This window comes from Syngnathoides biaculeatus, chromosome 1 (genome assembly GCF_019802595.1).
Source record: "Syngnathoides biaculeatus isolate LvHL_M chromosome 1, ASM1980259v1, whole genome shotgun sequence".
In the NCBI taxonomy this organism is placed as follows: domain Eukaryota; kingdom Metazoa; phylum Chordata; class Actinopteri; order Syngnathiformes; family Syngnathidae; genus Syngnathoides; species Syngnathoides biaculeatus.
In genome coordinates this window covers 3658547-3684535 of record NC_084640.1, presented here as the reverse complement: position 1 = coordinate 3684535, position 25989 = coordinate 3658547, and the positions used below count along the sequence as shown (strand labels likewise).

Here is a 25989-nt window from a genome sequence, read left to right as displayed (position 1 = left end):
GTTGTCTTCACATTGCTGGGCCGCATGGCATTTGTTGTCTTGATACCGGCTTCAGTTATACTGTTTAGATAAATTGTCAGTTTACGGAACAAAATGCCTAAAAAAGGGAAAGAAGAAGCACAGTGGGTGGGCGATGAAGATACTCCAACAACAGGTTAGATCTGATAGTTGTTTAGGGTAGCTAGGTAGCCAAGTTAGCAGCCTGCGACCATGCCTTAGAATATTAAAAAAAAACCATAGTATTATGTTGTTAGTGTATAACTAGCGTATATTGAGTCGTTAATGTGTGGTCTTCTGAATTGTTTGGCTCTTTTGAGTATTTTGGCTCAAGTGTAATCCCATCATTAGTGTAATGTTTTCGCTAATAAAACATCGAGCAGGACAGAAGTGACTTCAGTGAGGCTTAAATGTTATTATAAATAAAGAAACCGGCCAAATTCGCATATTTAGCCGAGATATTTATGACCACTTACACCACTGAAAGTATTGGTTTGAATAGAAAAGAATGGCAAATAAACTTCTCGTTAACAGTGATGCGTCTGCCGAGTCATGAAAATGATGCAATGCTGTAACAGGCATTGATAAAGACAGTTGCTTGTTGGACTAAAGTTAAAGTTCAGACTCTGGAATGTACTTAATTTTACCGTCAATTCGATACAATATCGTTGTGTTCAAGGTTTGATTTAAAAGCTTATTGCACACAAAGTAGTGTCCCGCTTACTATCTTTTATTGATCGCACTGAGTGAAAGAAATTTAGCTGGTAAGTGTTGATCAGATTGTTATACCATCAAAACTAAAAAGCGTTGCGCAAATTTTGCCAATATTCTAAACTGACTAGCAAAAAAACAAAGAAAAACTGATAACCTAGCTACTGACAACCACTTGAAAAATGTGACTTACATTTTACCGGAATGTTTTGTTTTTGCGTTTCCCCAAATTAGACTGATGGAGACTTTTTGAATGACAGAAGGTGGTACTTTTTATGCTGGCACAGAAAACACAATTGACACTAATATTTGGCGCCAGCAACATTTAAAAAAAATTCTTAAATAAGTACATAAATGAGGAATGTTTTGCTTCTTGGAATCAGTCATCATTAATCCTCCTTGTTTTTTTTGTTTTTTTTTTCGCCTTGAAGCGCTCCAAGATCTCAGTCAAAATCGCAACATTGGTTGATTTTATGTCTCACTGTCATGCCATGGAGATTGAAAAAAATAACAAGCGTATGTTGTTGGATGTATGGAATAGGATGTAGAGCTAGTTTGTTTTGAAATGTAGGAAGTGAAAGTTATTTTTTAAAAAGTATGAAAATTCATACTTGGGGACAGATGCCTAAAAAATCTGCATTACTTTGTTACGTTCCAACACTGCTAGTGACGGATACATGTGCAGCTCATCAAATTAGATGAATATTGTGGTAACTTAGTCTACATCTGGAGTTCAACACAATAAGTGAAACTCATATAGATTAACTGAAGTTGAAGTGAAATGTTTCATGTTTGTATTTTCAGTCATTTCATGAAAAAATGTTATGCAGTACTGTATTGCATAAGAAATATATATATTTTCCTGAGTTGAATGTATCTAAATAATGTTTCACTTTTTGAACTAAACTACTAAAATAAATAAAATATTATCTGATAATCAAAATTATTGAGATGCACATGCATGTTCTTTGTCGGGATATTAGCGTGTCAAATATCTTTACAAGTACAGCGATCCCTCACGAACAATGACCGATTCGTGTGTGCAATATTTTTTTCAACGTTTTTTTTACAGCGTATGAATGCGCATTCTGTTCTGTATCCTGATTCACTTAGGAAAACCCTGCATTGTGTTCTGCATCCCGATTGGTTAAGGGACTGTAAACCATTGTTAACTGCCCTTAGTACTTGGACTGCTGCTGCGTGGTGTTTTGGCGTATCCGCACAAAACGGCTTTGTAGAAAGCGTGCAGCAAAGTGTCTTCAGTTCTCAGACATAATCGAAGATGGCATGTCTGTTTATAAGAATATTCTTGTCCAGAAGGAAAAAAAAGAGCACCAACAACGACCCATACCTATTTTTCTCACTCACACCTGCACCAAGTGTGGTACAGTAGAGCTCTGTCAATTTGCCAGAGCCACTGTAAAATATGTCTGTGTCACTATTTACAATTTATTGTGTCCAACCTCATAGATTGATCATTAAAATTAAGATGTATTATGTTGGACAGATGTTACTATCCCTCTATAGGAGGAAAATGGAGGGAGCGACGTTTATATATTTACTTCTCAAATGTTTTGGCCTCAAACAAGTTTTGATTTTGGGTGTCATTCTAGAATACAGTTGTGATTTTTTTTTTTTAAATCTACAAAAGTTTGAAGTTTGAGTGTTTAAATGAGAGAAATGTAAGAAAATGTTAATGCGTGTCTGAGAAAAGTTGATGAAGTTTGTGGTCAGTGGTTTAGCAGCCTTAAAACATATAAGAAATTAAAAAACATACTATACATGTAAACAACCTCCACTGGAAATAAAAAAAAAAACACCCTGTAAATGAAAAATATATAATGAACAAAAAAGCAAAAAAAAAATGAAAACAATCAACTTCTACCACAGGGATTTCACTTAATGTGGATATTGTTTTTTTAAACTTAACCATTGCAATAAATGAGGAAAGACTGTATTTCGACAATTTTAGTTGTAATTTTTCTAGTGTGGTGTTCCTGGATCTAACAATTGTTTCACAAGTTTTCCACATTTTAAGGTTTAATGCTCTTTCATCCCACAGAAAAGACTGTGAAAAAGGGGAAGAAAGATAAAAAAGCGAAAAAAAGTGTGAGTATTTGCCAAAGTATTTAGTGTCCATTCTACCTTTTTAAAGTTTAATCAGTGGCCCACTTTGGCTTATTTGATTTGCTGTGAACTGTATTTTCTTTCAGTTTTTTGAGGAGCTACAGACGGACGAAATACCTGAAAAGGAAGCTGAGGTTCCTGTGAAAGATGCAAAACAGGTACTCGCTCCACCCCCAACTCAAAACCTATTCCTGGAGTTGTTTCTTCCATTTGTTTAAAATTTTTGTAGCGGGCCCATTTTTTTCCAGTAACCCATTTACCTCTGTTTTGAAACAATAATTTGAAATTAAGTAAAAGTTTGCTCTTTTTATGGATAAAGCGCTATTTACTCTAGTGAAACTTCTGAAGTCAAACGCAATCTGTTCCAAAATTTTAGTCACTATAGACAACATTATCAAGGAATTAATATTTTCCTATATGCTGCCTCTCAAACCTTTTACACCAAGTACCATCTCAAAAATACTTGGCTCTCCAAGTACCACAATAGCGACTTACATTAATACATTGTAGTAATTAGCGTTTTTGAAAACCCCCCTGCGGGGTGGTCCGGTACTTAGAGCAGTCGACAACGGTCTAGTTCTTTAGTCAATCGGAATGCAGCACATGATGCAGGGTTTCCCTTAGCGAATCAGGATACAGAACACAATGCGCATTTATACACAATTAAAAAAAAAAAAAATAAAGCCTGCTACACTGTAAAAAAAAAATTATACAAAAATCCATGTAATATCGACGCTGTGTAAAGTGAACCACGTTGTAGTGAGGGAACATTGTGTGTGTTCGTGTATTAGTGTGTGTTAATTACATATTGTGTTATTTCATTTGCGAACATTTCCTCCAGAAGAGCAAATCTTCTCAGTAAATGTAATGAACTTAATTAGTTTATGCAACAATTTGTTCTTTGAGCTCTGCTGCTGTGAGACTGCCTGCTTGCTACTGAAGCATTTGAATCAGCCGTGTGGGACCTGAATCAAAAGCGCTCTGTGCAGTATCATTTGAGACACCTAGCTGTTGATTGTTGTTTTTGTTGTTGTTGTTGTTGATGATGAGTCACTCAAGGCGCCTGAGGATGGTCCTCAGAAGCGCTAGACACACAGTGATTTCAACTTAATCCGTTTTTTTTTTTTTAAGTTAAAGGTGACCCAAAGATTGTTTTAATAATTTATGCCCATCCAAGATACAAAAGAACATTTATGGAGGATTTTTCTGAACTGCCGTCAGTTATTTGTACCGACTACAACTATTTGTCATAACGAGAGTCTTTAACATTCATGGTGACATCCATCCATTTTCTGAGCCACTTATCCTCATCAGGGTCGTGGGAGTGCCAGAGCCTATCCCAGTTGTCATCAGGCAGAAGGCAGGGCACACTCGGGACTGGGCACATGGAGACACACAACAGTCGCACTCACAATCATACTTAGGGGCAATTTAGTCTGATTAATGCATATTTTTAGGGATGTGGGAGGAAACTGGAATGCCTGAAGAAATCCGACGCAGGCACGGGAGAACATGCAAACTCCACACATGTGGGGCCAGGATTTGAACCCCGGTCCTCAGAAATGTAAGGCCAACACTCTACAGCTGCGCCACTGTTTATGTGCCTTGCGATATCTGGCAACCAATTCAGGTTGTCCTGCCCAATGACAGCTGGGATTGGCTCCAGCATTCTCATGAGGATAAGCGTATCAGAAAATGGACGGATGGATGTTAGCAGACAATATGCTATATCAGACAAGTCCACACCCCGATCAAGCCGTTCTATCAAGGTTCCACTATGTTACTCTTATCAATAAACTGTTTCCCGCTTTCCTACATTAGTACCTTATGCAGACAAAAGCTTCTTCTTCTTTTTCTTCTTCTTCTTCCTCCTCTTCTTCTTCTACTTCTTCTTCTTCTTCCTTTCGGCTTGTCCCGTAAGGGGTTGCCACAGCGTGTTATCTTAGATGAACACATATTTGTTTGGCACAGTTTTACGCCGGATGCCCTTCCTGATACAACCCCTCTCCATTTAGCTGGGGAGACAAGCTTACAGCACCTGGTATTCCCAGGCGGTCTCCCATCCAAGTACTAACCTGGGCCAAACCCACTTAGCTTCCGAGATGTGACGAGATCGAGCGTTCTCAAGGTGGCATGGCCGTAAACTTTTTATGCAGATAAAAGCAGGTATGTAAAAAGCTGTGTGAGGGGCTTAATGTCCACGGTCAAATAGTCACCAACACAAAAGCGTTATTAAACTAGACATACAATTATTCAGGTAACATTAACATTGTCTACTTTCATACAAGTGTTAGATTATTTTGAATTGGCAGGTAAAGGGGAGCTCAGTTAGCAATGTACTTGCATATTTTTGATCTCATCTGTTCTGTGTTCATGCGTATTCCGTGTCCTATCAAAGAAGTCAGCGTTGTCAAATCCGTTAACGTCCTGTATTCAAGCAGCTATATTCAGTGTTCCCGATGGCATTTTTTCAGCCTCATAAAAAGAAGAAGGACCGGCGGAAAGGAAAAGTTGGAGATGCAGACGATGATAGCGACGAGGATGTTATGTTGAAGCTAAAAAAGCTGTCGGTACAAGCAAGTGATGAGGAAGATGAGCCTGGTAGGAAGACTTGTGACCAAGTTGTTATCACATTTAGTCATCACAGTTATGAAAGAAAGTGTCTCCCTTTCTCCCCTTAGTTGTTGCCCCCAGGAAAGGAAACAAGAAGAACAAGGTTTGCCATCGTCTGCTTACTACTAGCTTTGCCAATCATTCTTCACATACTAGCTGCATAATGCATTTGTGTTGTTCTTCAGGGTGGGAACATTTTTGCAGCTCTCAGCCAGGGCATGAGTGATGAGGAAAACAACTCTGATAAGGAAGATGAACCAGAAAAAAAGGTAACATATTGTTCTTCACATGCTGTCAAGTAAATTTAATCTAGTCATGTAATTTGCTTAAATAGGATAGCTGAGGGAATGTTCATATCCTCATAGTGAACAAACAGTGCCCATAGAAAGTCTACACACCCTGTTCAAATGCACTTTTGTTTAATGATATATAAAATAAGAGCAAGTTCAATCATTCCAAAACCTCGTCCAGCAAAACCCATCTGAAGTTAAAAAAAAAAAAACTGCAAATCCATCCATCCATTATCTACCGCTTTTCTGGCTCAGGTCGCGGGGGAAGTAGCTTCAGGAGGGATACCCAGACTTCCCTTTCCCACAGCCACTTCTTCCAGCTCTTCCAGAGGGATCCCGAGGCGATCCCAAGGCAGCCGAGAGACATAGTTGCTCCAGCGTGTCCTGGGTCATCCTTGAGGTCTCTTTCCGGAGGGACATGCCCAGAACACTTGACCAGGGAGGCGTCCAGGAGGCATCCGAATCAGATGCCCCAGCCGCCTCATCGGGCTCCTCTCAATGCGGAGGAATAGCGGCTCGACACTGAGCCCCTCCCGGAGGACCGAGCTTCTCACTATATCTCTAAGGGAGAGCCTGGACACCCTACGGGAGAAACTCATTTCAGCAACTTGTATCCGGGATCTTGTTCTTTTGGTCACAGCCCACAGCTCGTCGTGCAAGTGTGCATGCCCCTGTATGCATGCCCTTGGGACGTGGCAGTGTTAAGAATTAAACAATTACGTTGAAGATGCTAAATGGGAGAGTCACCACACATTGCCACTTTTTGAAGTGCTTCTAATTACTCCCAAATATAATTCAGGTCTTCTCGTAGGCTTTTCATTCCATTTTTTGTAGTTGCATCCTGCAGCACAAATCATGGTCTGCAGAGAGCTTCTGCATCATCAGACTAGAAATTGACAGATTCATTTTTATAAGTCAGAAGAGCAGTACAAAAGAATTTCCAAGTCATCAAAAGAGCGTACAATGGAACAAAGTTGAAGAGGGTCATCACATGTTCGGAAATATTAAAAGAAATTGGAAATAAATTGTTGCGATTGCTGAAATTTGTAAAGCAATTTTTCAAAACACATTTTTGGCAATAATGGGGTAAAAGTTCTCCTAAGTACTAAATCTTATTTCATGGTTTTCTACTCTAGATTTTAAAACGCTGGAAATTGGACTACTCCGCTAGATAATGTTATTTCCCCTCATCCTCTCTTGTTAATGACACGGCGATGATTAGTGATTTATAATCCATGGACACAGGACTCAAGAGGTTTCTCCGCCGAAGCCTGGTAGTTGGGAGATTGAAATAAAATAGCGTGCACCAAGGCTTCATCAGTCATAGTACCCAGAGATCAGGGAAGTTGGGCGACTGTTAAATGCACACTCATTTTGAGTTACGAGAAATAAGCAGTTCAAGCTTTGTTTTGAGAGTTGCTGAGTGGTCCGTTTTACTTACTGTAAACTTTATAAAAACATGCATCACATATTGTAGTGGTGGAATTTGAGGAATTCATGGCCAAAGACTTAATTTTACATTGTATTTGACAATGGCAGATATTTTTGAACAGAGCATCATAAAGTGGAGAAAATATGGCATAGTAATGTTTCTAAAATCTGTAAGTACCACCCAAAATAATGAAAAGAGAAGAAGAAAATTGATCAGGGTCCTGCCAAGAGGGCAACAACAACAACAAAGAAGATGCATGATTTCCATCAAAGTACTGGCTTTTTAGTACAAATCTCCCACACGCATGAGAAATTGTTATAGTCCAATTAAAGCAAGGTTAAACCTTTTCCCCATAATTCCAAAATGTATGTTAGTAATAAACAACATTTGTCATCACCAAAAGAACAGCATATCTGCGCTGAACCATGGTGGTAGAGGCGTCACGCTTTGGGGCTTTTTTCATTGAACTAGAACTGGGGTCTTTGTCAAGGTGGAGACTTATGACGATTTCCAAATATTTGTTGGTGATAGCACAGGAGCTTCAAGCTTCTGCTAGAAAGGTAAAAAAAACAGAACAACTAACTTTTATTTTTCATTTTGATGGATGCACTTTAAATGGTGGCAGATATGTGCTGACTGACATTTAACAGGAGTTTAAAAATTAATTTTGAACACAGCCACAGTCCCAGTTATAAGAAAATCTGCAATTGCATTTTCAGTTTATTTTTACTTCCCCACTCTACAAGATTTCCATCATTTTTTCAATTGAGTTTCACAGTTTAAAAGGGTACATTAAAAATGTAATCATGGTCTAATTCGTTTATATCCGCAAAACCTGGTATTTAAACAGGGTGTCTGGCTTCTTTTATACCACTGCATATGTGTATGTATTTTATGTTATAAATAGTGTAAATAATTGTCAATTTTTAGCAATTTTCTATCATTTGAGATTGAAACTGCAAAAACAAAAACCCAGGCATAAGATACTGGAAATAAAAATTGGCTTTAAAATGTATGACAGTGGACAGAGGCATATTTGTTTTGACTATGATCATACATGTATAAACCCCAATTCTGATGAAGTTGGAATGTTATTTAAAACGTAGATTAAAAACAGAATACAGTAGTACAAACCAGACGTCCACACTGCTGCCATTCTTTGCATGTCTTTGAGGATATTATGAACCATAGATTAGAGGTGCCCACACTGTTTTGCCCCAAGATCTACTTTTCAAGTAGCCACGCGGTCAAGCGATCGACTAAAACTAGCTCGGCAATCGACTGGTCAATCAAAATCAACACATTTGACACCTCTGTCCTCGTTGATATCCCAAATTCCTCCCAATTGTACGTTGATAGACATTCTTCAGTGATGAAAGTCCTCTGGAATTCCGGATTTTTAAATTTTCATGAAAATTGCTACGGAAAATTGAGGAAAAATTGCCTAAAATTAATCCGGATATTAGTTGACGACATTGAATGAACATGCGTTTGAGTTACTTGTTTTGCTTTCACGAGCGTAGCCATGTTGAGACACTAACACTAGTAACAGTAACGCCCCTCCCCTCGCATTTTCTCAAGATGTTTCTTATATTGTGTGGTCTTGACATTAATTTACATGTTTATTTCATAAACGTTAACAAAACAAGCCTGCTTCAAAACAACCGGTATTTACCCGGAAACAGGAAATGCAAGTTAACCTTACTGAGCATGTACGAAAGTGCATGTTCAGAACTGCTTCACGTAATGCAAGGGCATCTATGTCGAAAGTCATCAAGATCATGAGCCATGTCAAAGGAAATTCAGTTACACCAGGCAGTGTGACGGTGTAAAAAAACAAAAAAAAACATTACCTCGTAGCTTGATTCAGGTGGCCGGGGTCCTATTTACGGCTGTCCCATGGTGCGTGCCTCCCCCCTCCACAACAATACATCACGATTGCCGACAAGAATGTTTGTAAAGTATCGCTAGCTTGTTGCCACGAATGTCGATTATGTTGAACTAAACTTTCAGCATTTTCAAAACATTGCAAGTATAGACCGTTTGTGTTTATTCCTTGACAGGCCAGTGCATTTAACTTTTCTTAAGATGCAGTTTGTCAGATCAAGAATTTTTATTGATGAAAAATTTTAAATACCGTTTTATATCATGTTCTTCTAATATCAGTTGAAATTGGAAATGATCACTTCTGAGTTTTGAATTTTAGTTTTCTATTTAGTTATGTATTTATTTTATTTTTAATTTACAGTTATGTTATATTAATCCAGTTCCCTAATCACACCCGCAACTTTATCTGCGAACACGACTGACCACACTCGTACACTTTTCAATATAAGTGCTTCAAAGGGGGCTTACTATTTGCTTTACGTCCCGACTTCATTGGAATTCAGGTTTAAATGATGTAATTGTGTATCTTTTCTTAATATTTTGCTATCATTTTCCCAGTATAACGATAGTTTGTGTATCTTGCAGGCTGAGAAGGGCAAGAAAATAGACAAAGCTAAACCTAAGGTGAAGGTGGGTCTCTGAGGGGTATTCTGTTTTAGTATTTCCCCGATTCAACTGCTTCTCAGTGTACTCCTAATTCTAGATATTCTGTGTTGTTTTCCTTTGCTTTTTCTTGCATTTCCAGCTATCACCTATATTGTATATGAAAGGTTATCAGGTTACAAACGTTTTTGTATGCTAGTTGTTGTTTTTATTTTTTTTTTTTGGTTCTAATTTAGCCTTCAATTTTTTTTTTTTGCATTATAGTCACCAGAAAATCATGAGGATGAGAAGCCAAAGGACAAAGTCAAAGCAATTGTATGTAATGTGTTTTGTGTTTTTTTTCCCCAATCTTCCTTTTCATGAATTATCAATTCACAGCAATGCAAATTTCAAAATGTCCATGTAGAAAATGAAACCTGCTGAGCATTCCAATCATGATGATGAAGATGAGGGGGAAAGCAGTGACAAAGATATGATGATGGTTCGAATCTGTTTAAGATCATTTTGGCACGTTCTTTTTTCTGGGTCTGTGTATTAAATGTCTTGTGTGTCAAAGCAGAGTGCTGAGGATGTCATTGCAGAGCAGGCAAAGCAGCAACAGGACGATGACCCCTTTTCTAACCTAAGCAAGAAGGAGAAAAAGAAGAAGAAAAAAATGGTAAATTAAAAAGATGTTTATCAACTTCACTTTAACATCTAGTAAAAGTATATAGAAGAAAAGGTTTTTTGTATGAAAAAAGTCATCAGTTCAGTAGAAAATAAGATGCCAGTACTAACTAACCAATTCACTTTTGGTGAGGCTCTGGATAAAAGTGTGGATCCAGAAATTTATTTCACTGATAAGGTCAGAATGGAATCAGTGGATAGATCCACCCCAAGAATTATTGTTGCGCTGGTTACCAAATGGTCAAATTCAGTAATTTGCCTTTCAACTCCATAGCAAAAATGTAGTTTGCTTAAAGTGCCTCCGAAATGCCTATATACATTTTAAAATGGATATATTTATGAAAACTTCATATAATATTATTCACTTCAATGTCTATATGGAAAAAAGAGAGAGAGAGAGTTGTCATTCATGCGCAAAGTTGCGGAAGTCTCACTCAACATCCCAACGGAGCCATATTGCCTGCAACGTCATTTACAGATGTCACACTGGGACAGTCGCCATTGAGGAGACCCTGTTGCCACCTGCTATGGGAGACGAACAACAGAGATTTTCTGATTTTTCCAACGCCCCTTCTGACACGGAAGCTCTTTTCGAAGAAGAGAACATCTTACAATCGAGTGAAGTGACCAGGGCAATATTACCCTATCGTTTTGAGCCATATTTAGATGATATGCAGATCACTTGTAACTAACAACAGACTCCCCGACAGTATCTATGACAGTATGTAGCGTACTCAGAAGTACCCTTGCTGAGCGAAGTAACTACCAGATACCGGTTCCCGGTGGGGGAGAGAGCTCCTTTCTCCTCCTGCACGCAACCAAACCACCTCCCCGCCCGATCCACCTCTATGGCGGCGATGAACAACGAACCTGCCAGTGTGGGTGTCTAGAAAAATGTCACTTTCTGCTTCTTTAAAGGGTTTAAAATTAATGCCTCGAGAGGATTTTCATGGCTTGAGATACAAAAATCCATATACGACAACATCATGACGTGTGGTGAAAAAACGGCTGGGTAGATTCCGGCTGCCTTTTTTTTTTTCATTAAAAACATACTAAAAATCATGCTTTACGTGTCGATGGCACTTTAAGGTATTTGAAATGACCAATGGCTGAATACAATAGTATAAATATTAATACACTTATTATTAGTTTTTTTGAGGGGACTTAAATACTCATTTAAAAGGTTGAATTTGTTTATAGATGGAGTATGAGCGGCAGGTGGCGAGTCTCCGTGCACAGAGTGCCTTGGAGGGAGATTTCTCAATTTCCCAAGCTGAAATGTCTTCCAGACAGGCCATGCTGGAGAACGCTTCTGATATCAAGGTTATTCTCTGCTTTATGAATCCTGCAAGCATTCATAAAGTGTTTTTTTAAACAGTCTAATTACGGAATCAGATTAATTGTATTCATTCTCTCGCTCAAAGTCCTGTTCTGTGTTGTGTAGCTGGAAAGGTTCAGCATTTCTGCCCATGGCAAAGAGCTTTTTGTCAACGCTGACCTCCTTGTAGTTGCAGGAAGAAGATATGGCTTGGTAGGACCAAATGGGTAAATATGTTTAAAACTTGTGGTCGTTTAAGTGTGACAAAGAAATAAGACTTGGTTGCCGCACTCGTCACTCAGTGCCAATTGGTTAATTTCATATGACTCTTTGTTGCAATTTCCACCACAATTGTGCCATAACACTATTTCTCTAACTTTGTGTTGCTTCTTCAGGCATATGTATTGCACACTGTTGTCACGCAAAAGCAGCAAAGAACCTATTTAAAATTTCTGTTTAAGTTAGCGCTTCTTCAACTTAAGAATTGATTCTTTGCTCTACACTTGTACTACCTACAGTTGCATGACACCAGGCATCTTCAATATGGTGCCTGCGTGACCAGGCGGCCCCAAAGGACCACATGAGTAGCCCACAGCGATCCTGTTGTAAAAGTAGCTCACCAGTGAGAGAGGTTAATTTTTTTTGTGGTACTTTTCTTAAAAAAAAAAAAAATCCCAATTAGTCTGTTCCTTTTTCAAATCACACGTTAGTATAAATTTTGAAATGACAATATTAAAAATTGTATTTTTCAAAGGTCGGTATCAGTATTCTGGCACGCGACCAGAAGGGGTATAGCAGTTGTGGTGAAAAGCTAGTGGGCACAACAACTTGATGATTAGTTTTACACCTCTTAACATTAATCAGTACACATTACAATAAGTATCTGTAATTTTTAAAAAGATTCGTGAGCCCTGTGTTAGACAAAAAACTAAAAAAAGAAACAACAAGTTAGTCCGTGGAAAAGCGTTACAGCCGCATGCTTACACAAAAGCCTGGAAAAAAAGTGTGGGAGAAGTGACCAATAATACTGCAGAATATGCATACTGCTGTGGAATACAAAAATAAGCTACAGCCAATTGGCACTAAGTCATCAGTGCCACAGTTTTATCCTTTTTTGTTTCACCTCGTCCATACCCCGTTTACAACTATGCCGAGGTAAACTCAGTTTACTGTCTCCCCCCCCTAGCAAGGGGAAGACCACATTATTGAAGCACATAGCCAACAGAGCTCTCAGTATTCCCCCCAATATTGATGTGCTGCTGTGTGAGCAAGGTAAGAATGTGCTATCTCCCATCCTCTCGTCAATGTGCCTGGTCCTACTCACACCCGCCCTGTATGTATGTGCAACCAGAGGTGGTGGCTGACGACACGCCAGCAGTCCAGGCAGTGCTGAAGGCTGACACCCGGCGTTTGAAGCTGCTGCAGGAGGAGAAACAACTTCAGGCTCGTCTGGAGAAGGGAGAAGACAGTGTGACAGACAGGCTAGACAAGGTGACTCGTTAATATAATAATGTACATTCATATCTGGGTAAAGATTGGCATCTGCATAGTCAGCTAATTGTCTTTGCCTGATCTATACGTGATGGCCACCCACCACCTTGAGTCTGTATTTTCCATCCATCTATTTTCTGAGACAATTATTCTCACGAGGTTCGCAGCAGTGCTGGAGCCTATGCCAGCTATCTTCGTGCAGGAGATGGGGTACACCCTGAGCTGGTTGTCAGCCACTTGCAGCGCACAGAGAAAGAAACAATCAATCGCACTCACATTAATACCAACGTGGAATTCAATTTGATTCAGTCTTCGATTAACCTATAGTGGCTTGTGAAAGTATTCAGCCCCCTTTAACTTTTCAACCTTTCGCCACATTTCAGGCTTCAAACATAAAGATATAAAATTTAATTTTTTTGTCAAGAACCAACAAGTGGGACACAATCGTGAGGTGGACCAAAATTTATTGGCTATTTTAAACTTTTTTAACAACTAAAAACCTGAAAAGTTGGGGCGTGCAATATTATTTGGCGCCTTTACTTTCAGTGCAGCAAACCTTGGACCATGATGTTCGCAGATGATACTGTGATATGTAGTGAAAGCAGGGAGCATGCAGAGGAACAATTAGAAAGATGGAGACATGCACTGGAAAAGAGAGGAATGAAGATTAGCCGAAGTAAAACAGAATATATGTGCGTGAATGAGAAAGATGGAGGGGGAAGAGTGAGGCTACAGGGAGAAGAGATAGCGAGGGTGGAGGACTTCAAATATTTAGGGTCAACAATCCAGAACAATGGTGAGTGTGGTAAGGAAGTGAAGAAACGGGTCCAAGCAGGTTGGAACAGCTGGCGAAAGGTGTCTGGTGTGTTATGTGACAGAAGAGTCTCTGCTAGGATGAAGGGCAAAGTTTACAAAACAGTGGTGAGGCCGGCCATGATGTACGGATTAGAGATGGTGGCACTGAAGAAAGAAGCAGAACTAGAGGTAGTAGAAATGAAGATGTTGAGGTTCTTGCTGGGAGTGAGCAGGTTGGATAGGATTAGAAATGAGCTCATTAGAGGGACACCCAAAGTTGGATGTTTTGGAGACTAGATTCGAGAGAGCAGACTTCGATGGTTTGGACATGTTCAGAGGCGAGAGAGTGAGTATATTGGTGGAAGGGTGCTGAGGATGGACCTGCCAGGCAAAACAGCGAGAGAAAGACAAAAGAGAAGGTTTATGGATGTGGTGAGGGAAGATATGAGGGCAGTTGGGCTTAGAGAGGAAGATGCAGAAGATAGGCTAAGATGGCAAAAGATGACACACTGTGGCGACCCCTAACGGGACAAGCCGAAAGGAAAAGAAGAAGAGACTTTCAGTGCAGCAAACTCACTCCAGAAGTTCAGTGAGGATCTCTGAATGATCCAATGTTGACTGATGATAAATAGATTCCACCTGTGTGTAATCAAGTTTTTTATCTGTTAAAAAAAATATAAAATATCCAATATTCCACTTCAAGATTCTGTCCCACTTGTTGATTCTTGACAACAAATTTTAATTTGATATCTTTATGTTTTGACGCCTGAAATGTGGCGAAAGGTTGAAAAGTTCAAGTGGGCCGAATACTTTCACAAAACACTGTACTATGCCTGTTTTTGGGATGTGCGAGGAAACCATAATGCCACGAGAAAACCCGCACAGGCATGGGGAGAACATACATACTCCACGCAGGTGGTGCCAGTATTTGAAACCCAGTCCTCACAACTATGGCCCAGAGATTAACCAGTCGTCCACCGTGCCCCTTTCTGTATTTTGCGTGTCTTAATGTGCTTTGACTAATCTGATTTTCTCTCATCAGGTCTATGAGGAGCTGAGGGTGATAGGTGCTGCAGCAGCTGAGGCCAAGGCAAGAAGAATATTGGCTGGCTTGTCATTTACCCCTGAGATGCAGAACAGACCCACCAAAAGGTTTTCAGGAGGTTGGAGAATGAGAGTCTCCCTTGCCAGGTAGACTTTAACTCAGTTGTTTAAAAACTGATCTGTCATTTTGAAAGAGTTTTTACCCATTCACGAATACCACATCCACAGAGCTCTGTTCATGGAACCCACCTTACTGATGCTTGACGAACCCACAAACCACCTAGACTTGAATGCTGTCATCTGGCTCAACAAGTATATAAAACCTTTTTTTCCTCTTTAAAACGTTTCTTATACTACCTGCTGAGTCTCTATGCTAACTTTTTTTAAAAATTCTTTGCTGAAAATGACATGGAAAGTTATTCTGGTCAATGGTTAGTTTCAGGCGCCATCTCGTAAACTTAAGATACTACTAATACTAGTAAAAGTGCACTTTCTTCAACAGGTTAGATAAGAAGATGCGCAATAAATGGGCATTCATATCGTCTTAATAAAATGTAGTATAAATAGGTTGAAATGTAAAATGACAATGTTTTGTATTTCAGAATGATGGTTGTACAAAAATATAGACAATTCAGTCATTTTATGACAATTTTTAACAAGGCTACAAATCACCAGTCAACGATATCTGTTCATACATGTTTTCTACCCCTTCTAGCTACCTTCAAGGCTGGAAGAAGACTCTGCTCATAGTTTCCCACGATCAAAGTTTCCTTGATGATGTGTGCACTGACATCATGCATTTAGACAACCAGAAACTATACTATTACAGAGGGAACTACTGTAAGTGTTTAATACCTCTCACCTTAAATATGCATTCTAAATTGGATTTACTTTTCTGCTACATTAAATACACTATTTTGATTAAAAGTGATTCTGTCTTGATGAAGATGTTAATGAACACTTTCGATGTCATACAGATATTAGTTAAACAATACAGTGGTACCTCGAATTACGAACGTCTAGAGTAACGAAAAATTCCAGTTAAGAAATGCTGGCTCAGGAAAAAAATTCTCTAGTTACGAAGGAAATTCAGGATATGAAGGGAAAAAATAGGCGCTGGATTCCCCAAATTCCACCAAACTTAAATCCTGTATCTCGTTTTGTGTGGCGTGATAGAGCTGTTCTTCCATTGGCTATCACCAGCCCATCTTCCTGGCATCCCATTGGCTAGGTGGGACGTCAATCTTTACCCGTGATGCATGTCCTATATCTTGGTTTGTGTGGCGCAATAGAACTGCTCTCCCATTGGCTATCGTTATAACTTCTTCTTGGGATCTCATTGGCTACATGGACGTCAATCTTTACCCATGATGCTTTGTGATTCCCTTGGACACTTGACTGTCACCGAATCACACTAGCGCTGTCACAATCTCATGCACTTTGGAAAAGTACAACTTTTTTGTTTGTGTATTTACAAGTTTATTCATCTTTCTTCACCATGAAATGTTAGTGGAATTGAGTTGTGTGCATGTATACGTTCGAATGTATGTTTTCACTCGGCTGTCAAAGTTTAACTCCTCCATCCCCCACAATGCCTTTTGCATATCACTCAATGTTCTCTTCGCATAGTTGCCCTACGCCAAAAGTAAATCAACATAATTTGTTTAATATTCTTTACATTATGTATTTTGACTGCTTATTTTTGGTGAGTTGTGGTTGGCTTGGAACGGATTAGGCTGTTTATTTGTAAATGCACTTCTACTTAATGAAAAATTCCCGTTACAAAACCACTTCCGGAACGGATTAATTTCGTAAGTAGCAACTTCGTAAAGTTTAAAAATTTTCCAGAATATTTACTGTATGTGTAATGACCTTGATGTTACATGTTTTATTATAAGCCATTATTTTATTTGCCAAGACATAATGACGTATATGAACTAAAATATACAATGGAGAAACTAAGTATTTGAACACCCTGCAATATTGCAAGTTTTCCCACTTAGAAAACATGGAGGGGTCTGAAATTTTTATTGTAGGTGCATCTCCACTGTGAGAGAGATAATCTAAAAAGAAAAATCCAGAGATGACAATGTATGATATTTTTAAACAATTTATTTGTGTGTGACAGCTGCAAATAAGTATTTGAACACCTGAGAAAATATTTGGTACAGTAGCCTTTGTTTGCAATGACAGAGATCAAACATTTCCTGTAGTTGTTCACCAGGTTTGCACACACTGCAGGAGGGATTTTGGCCCACTTCTCCACACAGATCTTATCTAGATCAGACAAGTGTCTGGGCTGTCGCTGAGAAACACGAGTTTCAGCTTCCTCCAAAGATTTTCTATTGGGTTTAGGTCTGGAGACAGAACCTTGATATGCTTCTTACGGAGCCACTCCTTGGTTTTCCTGGTTGTGTGCTTCAGGTCATTGTCATGTTGAATGACACAGCCACAACCCATCTTCAGTGCTCTGACTGAGGGAAAGAGGTTGTTCTCACAATACAGGGCTGCGGTCATTCTCTCCTTAATATTGTGCAGTCCTGTCCCATGTGCAGAAAAACACCCCCAAAGAATGATCTCACAGTAGGGATGGTATTCTTGGGATGGAACTCATCATTCGTCTTCCTCCAAACACGGTTTGTGGAATTATGACCAAAAAGTTCCATTTTGGTCTCATCTGACCACAAACCTTTCTCCCATGACTCCTCTGTATCATCCAAATGGTCATTGGCAAACTTAAGGCAGGCCTTGACGTGCTGGTTTAAGCAGGGGAACCTTCCGTGCCATGCATGATTTCAAACCATGACATCTTAGTGTATTACCAACAGTCACCTTGGAAACAGTGATCCCAGCTCTGTTCAGGTTATTGAACAAGTCGTGTTGTCTAGTCCTGGGCTGATTCCTTTACCTTTTTAAGGATCATTGAGACCCCACGAGGTGATATATCGCATGGGGCTCCACTCCAATTGAGATTTACCGTCATGTTTAGCTTCTTCCATTTTCTAATGATTGCTCCAACAGTGGAGCTTTTTTTACCAAGCTGCTCGGCAATTTCTCCATCGCCCTTTCCAGCCGTGTGGAGTTGTACAATTTTTCTCTCGTGTCTTTGGACAACTCTTTGGTCTTGGACATGTTACAAGTTCGAGTCTTACTGATTGTATGGGGTGGACAGGTGTCTTTATGTAGATAATGACCTCACACAGGTGCATCTGATTCAGGATAATACACGGAGTGGGCGTGAACTTTTAAAGACGAAATAACAGGGCTTTGAGGGTCAGAATTCTAGCTGATAGACAGGTGTTCAAATACTTATTTGCAGCTGTATCCGTCAAATAAATCGGTAAAAAAGTCATACATTGTGATTTCTGGATTTTTCTTTTTCGATTTTCTCTCTCACAGTGGACATGCACCTACGATGAAAATTTCAGACCCCTCCATGATTTCTAAATGGGAGAACTTGCATTATAGCAGGGTGTTCAAATACTCATTTTCTTCACTGTAAACCAGAGATGCCTTTGTCAGATGTCAAAGCATGTATTATTTGACAGACTTGCATTTTAAATTTGATATGTTAGAATAATTTTGAATTTACCATTGCAGCCTGTTTTTTTTTTTTTTTTTTTTTTTTTTTTACATTTTTCAAATTGAGTTTGTTTCAAATGGTTTTTAGAGCAGGTTTGTTCTTTTGTTATTTAAAAAATGCTTCATTTTTTGTTTTCAAGAGTATTTTTTATGGGGGGTTATTTGTCAACATCACAAGTACTGTGTAATAAAAATAAAAGCAAAAAAATGCAATTTAAAAAATACATATTAACTTACTAACAGATGAACAAACATCCACAAATTAAATTCAGGTACTGTATAAAAGTTGAAGTGCAATAAGTGCACAGCATAGTAGTGCATCTTAAGGTTCATTGGATGCAGCACAAAGCGTTACTTTGAACAGACATGCTACCTTCTATTATGTTTAAGAATTGAAAACGCAATGAAGTGGTGTGTGTAATGCTGCCTCCCCCCGGTACTTACGGCAGTCGCTGCAAGATCTACAAAAAGTAGATAGAAGCAATCTGTTTTGATTAAAATATGTACTACTTTTCAAAAGTCTGCAGCCTTTATCAACATATTCAATGGCTACATCTGTTACAATAGTAAGTAGCGCTATACTTTATGTAATGTGAACACACTTGTATCATATACTGTCCACTGTCACGTTTGCAATTTTGGGCAAATGGTTCCATAATTGGGAGCTGATGTGAAACGGGAAATGTCCCACCGTGTTTTTTGTTCTTCACTGAAGAAATTGGAAATCGATTTCTGATGTTGATGTTTTAAGACAACAGGTCTTTGTTGGGACTTCATACAAATTTGTTTTACCAGCTTACTGTCGTGAGCAGGACGTTCCATCATCATGATGGCATTGGGCTTTGTAACTAATTTAATTAATGCCACAAAATTTTTTGGTGACTGAAGCTATTGGCTCAGCGTTAGAAAATTTCGTGCACGTGAGCACTCGTATTTTAAAAGCGCAGACACTCGTGCACACGTACACACACACACACACCGTCAGATGAAGGGTCCCTGCCCTTCACTATGTCTGTTTGGCTTAGAGACCATGATGGGTTTCATGTGTGCCCTCACTTTCCAAAAGTTTTTTTTTTTCTTCTTTCTCAAATGGGCAACCTTTTTTAATTTATTTATTTGGGGGTAGGGGATGGGGGACGACGCAATCGCCCGCCCTAAGTACCGGGACTCCACCGCGTCACAAAGTGTGGAACGTGGCAGTCTGCCCCACTCATTCTGCATAACTCCCAACACTGAACATGACATGTAGCGTTTCATGACAAAATCTGAATATATCGACATTTAGTTAGCAAAACTCCCACCCATTATGATTACTTTGAAGAGAGATATTATTGACTTATAAATTACTGCTTAATCCGTAGGGCCCTTGTGTCTTGCAGAGTTAATATGCCTAAATGACTAGCAGACGTGCTCGGATTAGCTATAGTGCTGGCCTGAATGGGATTTGAAGATAAATAATAGCAGGTAACATCTTGCTTAACCAAATATTGTGACTTGTTTTTTTTATAGTGACCTTCAAAAAAATGTACATCCAGAAGCAAAAGGAGCTCCAGAAACAGTATGACAAGCAGGAAAAGAAACTTAAGGACCTGAAGGCTGGTGGCAAGTCCACTAAACAAGCTGTGAGTTTGGGCCACCCCCTTTCTTAATCTGAACCTAAATGCTGTAATTTAGTGGCCAAAATTTGGATCATCTTCAAAGTAAATTTACCCACTCTGCTCTGTCAGTTCTGTCTTATAATTTTACCCTAATATGGCTCTCAGGAGAAGCAGACCAAAGAAGCACTCACCAGAAAACAACAAAAAGGCAAGAGGAAGGGCGCTCAGGAAGAGGAGAGCCAGGACGCCACAGAGCTACTCAAGAGGCCTAAAGAGTACACTGTCAAGTTCACCTTTCCAAACCCTCCACCTCTTTCACCACCCATTCTGGGTCTGCACAGTAAGACAACCTACCTTCTGCTTTATTTCACACTTTACGCCTTTAATTTTCAGGTTTAAATTTTAAAATTAGCACCCTGTCTGTATGTAACCTATAGCTTCGAGGTAAATCAACCATACTGGAAATAAGTTTTTTTAAGGTCAAAATAACCAATGTGTTATTAGATTGTTTTTTTAAATTAATTTAATTAATTAATAATTAATTTTCCATACAGATTTTAACCTGTGGCTGTAAATAATGCCGCTGAGCGAGCTCTTGGATCCGCCGCTCTGTATGGAAGTATTCCTCAGTCTTCCCGGTCAACCGATACTGCTATTTCTTCCTCAGATGAGGATAAATCCGATAAATCAGTGCTGGGCATAATAGTGTCCCAGCGTTTGGAAGGGCATGTAACACGTCACATATGCCCACGTAGGTCATGTGACTCGCAAAAATGGCAGCGCCCCTGAAAATTCGTAATTGTCTAAGAATTTTCTCAAAACACTGTTAAATGAGATGTTTTAATATCACTTTGTCAAGATAGAGTACATATTACATGACCTATTGGATACATTGTTAATGCAAACCACTGGATTCCCCCTATAAACTGAATACTCAGATTACAAAAGTCCTGGGCACAGATTTATTAAAATACTTGTTGTCATCAATGAGAAAATGTAGTACTCCAGACATAATACCATCAGACAAGCACCAAAAGGATGTAGAAAATACAAATGATCTGCCTGTGTGATAATAAAGTAATTTAAAGCATTCTACCAAAGGGTAGTTCAGTGAAAGTTTTCCTAATGGGTACTGAACCCATTTTTTGAGTTTCTGTATTCTGTACTAAACAAAGAAATGTAAAGGACAACAAATGATCATAATCCACATTTAGTCACGTTTTTTTTTTTTTTTTAAATTCCAGGCGTTGATTTCAGCTACGAGGGTCAGAAGCCACTCTTCAAGAATGTCGACTTTGGAATTGACATGGATTCCAGAAGTAAGATTGCAAAACCTGGTCATAGAGAACCTGACATCAAAATCTGTTAATTTAGAAGCATTGCAAAGTTTTCAAATAGATGGTTAAAATATCAAATATTTGTTTTCCATGCCAAAGACACTATCTCTTTGCATACCCATCAATATTTCTAATTTCTAATCTGATTTTAGTCACCTTACTGTAGACATGTGGTGCGTAACCTAAGTGAGTACACCGAACAGATTTGTTTGAAAACCTCGATGTTGCTTTAAAAATCAATCTTCTAACGGGTAATATACTACAAAGTACTTCCAGAAATGTGGACCATTGATTGCAAATGGGATTTTTTTTTTAAACAAATTTATTTCGTTGTTGTTGTCTGGTCCTAAACATGAGTATCTTGTCACTCTACATAATTTCATTATCATTTCTAACATGCTTACTTGGAGTTGATATTCAATCAGAATTAAGGTTAAAGGGTCAGTGTTGATATCTATGATAACCATAGCTAAAAGGTGTGTATGAGGGTGCCGGGGCGGTGACTCATTATTTTTCAATTATTTAAGGGAGTTTGGACAGAAAGTGAATGGTACATGGCCGGAATGTGTTTAAATAATTTTACATTTCATTGCGTCCTGACATAGTGACTACACATTTTGCTCTGCCATTTCTTTTTTCCCTTCTCTACAGTTTGTATAGTTGGTCCAAATGGTGTTGGGAAGAGTACTTTGCTGTTGCTGCTCAACGGGAAACTAAATCCTGTATGTATCTTGATTTGTTGGAGTAATGAATTCAACTAAGTAACAATTAAGTCCACCATGAGTTACACTTGCTTTTTTTTCCCCGCAGACTAAGGGTGAGATGAGGAAGAATCATCGATTGGTAAGTAGTTTGAGGTTCTATTTAACATGAATAATAATTTGGTTTAATACAAACTTATTGTCGGGATAACAACAACCGTAATTATATATAGTGTGACACCTTTATTAAAATATATTTCTTAAAGAAAATGACAATTTTATCCAAGTACATTAGATAGAGATTTTCTTTTGATGTCATAAATACCAATGATTTACCTCAAAATGAAATAAAATATTTTTCAACTTTCCCAAAACAAACCACAAACAGTCATGGGAAAAAAATATCAGGTCACCCTTGTTTCTAAAGGGTTTGTTTCATTTTTAGGGCCCGGTACAACTAAAGGTACTTTTGTTTGGACAAATCTAATGATGACAACAAAAATAACATATATGATAATCAGCTGTCCTCCATGGTTTTCTTGATTGTAACCAAAATCAATGGGAATACAAATACGGTGAATACCCGGTTCTCGAACGTCCCTGTTCTCATACAAATCGTTTTTCAAATGAAAATTTCGAGGGTTTTTTTTGCTTCTGATTTCAAATGAAAATCCAGTACTCGAACGCCCCCCCTCCAAAAAAAAACAGAAATAACAACGCGCACGGCCCGACCAGCTGACCCACGACGCTCTCTGTTTTTGTGAATTGCAACACCCCCGAAAAAACCCCGGAAATACCAAAACGGGCGCGGCCCGACCAGCTGACCCATAACGCGCTTTGTTATTGTGTGCAGCCTCTGTAGGCAGACGTGTCCCGGTAGGTACATTTACTGACATTTTTTTCTTCCTATTGAGGACTATTAACCCCCAATCATGGCTCCAAGAGAAGTGAAACTTGATAAGTTCTTTTGGGGAAAAAAAAAAAAGAATTTGCAGGGGGTGAGTCACCCCCATGCAGAGATTTGATAGTTTTGCATTACTTTATTTCTTGTAAACTTTAATAATGCTCTGTTCCATTAGCATTTCTGCATTTTTGTTTTGTTTCAAAGATTTCGTTAAATCTAGTTACGAGTTAGTTTTTGTATGTTACTTTCTGTAAAAATGAAAAAAAAAATTGTTTTTTTTTCCCCTCATTTTTGCTTGTTTCAAGTTATTCTGCACTTTTGTTAATAAAAACAAAAAAGTTTACAAGGGTGGGTGCCAAGTTGCTACAGATACGGCAATGCACTCCCTGCCTAGCCTACTTTACTACTAAAGCATACTTTTTAAACAAAGAAATATATATATTTCTTAAATTGTTTAATTATATAAAGCATTTAGACTATACATGTATTTCTACTATGGAGTTTATTATCAGGAAAAGCTACAAAATGCTTTAAAAAGCCTATTTTTTAGGCTTGGAACACATTATTCCTTTTTCCATGAATTGCAATGGGACATATCAATTTGGATTTCGAACAAATCACTTCTCGGACCGCCTTTTGGAACGGATTGTGGTCAAGAACTGAGGTTGTACTGTAATTTGAAACATGTCAAGTACGGGAAAGCATTAAAGATTCAGCTTTGTCAGGTTTACTGTATTTTTTAGATACCAGGCATTAAAATGGACTAGAAGTTGAACAAACATAGGGGTCTAATAATTATTTTCATGACTACATGCCATGAGGGGAAATAATGTGATGAGGAGGCACTGTAACTTTTGAAAGGTACAAGTTACATTTCTGTCAATGCAGTTTTCTATGCGTAAAGGTTTGAGTACCTCTCACAAAGTAATCCAATATTACAGTTTTATTGTGTGACGGTTGCTTGCAGAAAATCGGCTTCTTCAACCAGCAATATGCAGATCAGTTGAACATGGAGGAGAACCCCACAGAGTACCTGATGAGGAACTTTAACCTTGCCTACCAGGACGGCAGGAAGTGCCTGGGACGTTTTGGCCTGGAAAGCCACGCACACACCATTCAGATTTCCAAACTGTCAGGTATCAACATGCAGAATCGCATTTGTGAATGTATGCACTGTCTAGTTTACGAGTATAAAGAAGTGCTCCCATGATTAGTTGCTTCTTTGTTCTCCTCCAAATAGGTGGTCAAAAAGCTCGAGTTGTGTTTGCTGAACTTTGCTGCCGCCAGCCAGATGTGCTGATTTTGGTGAGCTATATGTGACAATATGATATATGACAAGATGGGCAGTCTTTCTATTAGATCAGGGGTCCTCAACTTTTTTATCACAGCGGACTAGTCAATGCTTAACAATTTTACTGCAGACCGAGAGGGGTGGTACGTAGATTGTTTGTATTGCATATTGAATATAATAAACATAAAAAAATAAAATAATAATAATGAAATAAATAAAATAATAAACATAATAAATACATGTGGGAAAATAAATACAGAACAAGAACAAGCAATTCCACATTTTTCTTTTATTTAAATATACCTACACAACAGTTCCATTTTTCTTTTTATTGTTAAACACTCCATGAATGTTATGTTTCAACAGCTGAAATAAATTAGTCACTTGGAAGCATCTCCTCTCCTCGCCCCTCTGCCTCATGTCACCTTGTTGGCGTCCTCAGGCCTAACGCTCACTGACTAGTCACTATGGCAATGTTAAAAATGCCTTGAAAATATGATACAGATACGCCACGAAAATTAATTTAAAGTGCATGAAAATTTAAATTCACCCTAACGCTAAATCAATGCTAGCCTTGAGCTTGTTTCTCAGGAACAAGATGGTCCCATCTGAGAGTAATAGGAGACAATGACACCCGAAATGTGTTGCTTATGTCCAGTCTATTACGTTATTTTGTTTTGGTTGCCGTCACTGCAGAAAACCTAGCTTCACACAGATAGAATGTCAGAAATGACAACAGGGTTTTCATTGCTTTGTTGGCGATCTCCGGGTATTCTGCCATGACTTTAATCCAGAACGTCGGCAGAGTTGTCTCGAAAATAATCTTAAAGGCATTGTTCTTTGCGATCACAAGCAGTTGCTCTTCTTGCACAGACATGCTGGATTCACCTGGTTTGTTGATAAATGGGTCGCAGAGCCATCCCTTGGCAGTCCGTTGGTCCTTTTTGGTTTGGTTTAATAGCAAAGACAGGTGATCGTGCACCAGCTGGGAGACTGAAGGCTCAGTCTCATACAAAATCCCCGCCAATGTTTGAAAGATGTCAAATATACCTCTGTTCATGCGCCATCCCCACAAATCCAGTTTGACTTTAAATCCAGCTACTTTATCTTCCAACATGAACATCATCGTCATTTTCTCTTGAAGTGACAAATTGAATTCTTTGAGCGGGCTGAATATGTCACACAAGTAACCCAGTTTTGCGACCTATTCCTTGTCACTGCTGCCAGTGGCAACTTTTTTTTTCTGAGAGAAATCTTTGCAGCAGCTCTCGTAATTCAAGCATTCTTTTGAGCGTTTTCCCTCTGGATAACCATCATATTTCCGTGTATAAAAGAAGCTGTGCGTGCTCCGTGTCCATCTCCTCACATAGCTCTTTAAAAAGGCACAAACTAAGGGCGTGTTCTTTGATGTGGTTAACTTTAACGACGTCATTCAAAATACTGTTCGATTCCAGGGGCATTTTTTGGATTGCCAGGATTTCCCTGTGAATGATACAATGCGTAGATTCACACTAAGATGCAACCTCCTTAATCCGAGCCGTTAAATCAGACAGTCCGGTCACGGCAGCACCTCCGTCTGTGCATATGCCGACAGAAAAGGAC

At 38.8% G+C, this 25989-nt stretch overlaps 1 protein-coding gene and 1 pseudogene across 3 annotated transcripts in view; one reads left to right on the top strand and one right to left on the bottom strand.

Moving 5' to 3' along the window:
• The first annotated feature begins 14 nt into the window (after window positions 1-14).
• Window positions 15-25989, top strand: part of abcf1 (ATP-binding cassette, sub-family F (GCN20), member 1) — a 33372-nt gene continuing 7397 nt past the window's right edge. Inside the window, exons 1-24 of one of the 3 annotated variants that reach the window (XM_061830946.1) lie at window positions 15-154; window positions 2771-2817; window positions 2922-2993; window positions 5310-5436; window positions 5517-5551; window positions 5634-5717; window positions 9643-9681; window positions 9925-9975; window positions 10067-10141; window positions 10220-10318; window positions 11527-11649; window positions 11771-11871; window positions 12831-12916; window positions 12996-13135; window positions 14973-15121; window positions 15203-15286; window positions 15690-15814; window positions 20066-20178; window positions 20320-20494; window positions 21399-21473; window positions 22143-22213; window positions 22302-22334; window positions 24064-24232; window positions 24337-24401. In XM_061830946.1, coding sequence (XP_061686930.1) covers window positions 94-154; window positions 2771-2817; window positions 2922-2993; window positions 5310-5436; window positions 5517-5551; window positions 5634-5717; window positions 9643-9681; window positions 9925-9975; window positions 10067-10141; window positions 10220-10318; window positions 11527-11649; window positions 11771-11871; window positions 12831-12916; window positions 12996-13135; window positions 14973-15121; window positions 15203-15286; window positions 15690-15814; window positions 20066-20178; window positions 20320-20494; window positions 21399-21473; window positions 22143-22213; window positions 22302-22334; window positions 24064-24232; window positions 24337-24401 — 2199 coding nt within the window. In that variant the 5' untranslated portion in view covers window positions 15-93. Of the gene's footprint in view, window positions 155-2770; window positions 2818-2921; window positions 2994-5309; window positions 5437-5516; window positions 5552-5633; window positions 5718-9642; window positions 9688-9924; window positions 9976-10066; window positions 10142-10219; window positions 10319-11526; window positions 11650-11770; window positions 11872-12830; window positions 12917-12995; window positions 13136-14972; window positions 15122-15202; window positions 15287-15689; window positions 15815-20065; window positions 20179-20319; window positions 20495-21398; window positions 21474-22142; window positions 22214-22301; window positions 22335-24063; window positions 24233-24336; window positions 24402-25989 lie in introns of all 3 variants that reach the window. The other 2 variants (XM_061830863.1, XM_061831019.1) reach the window with 2 other exon arrangements.
• Window positions 4862-4980, bottom strand: LOC133504420 (5S ribosomal RNA; annotated as a pseudogene).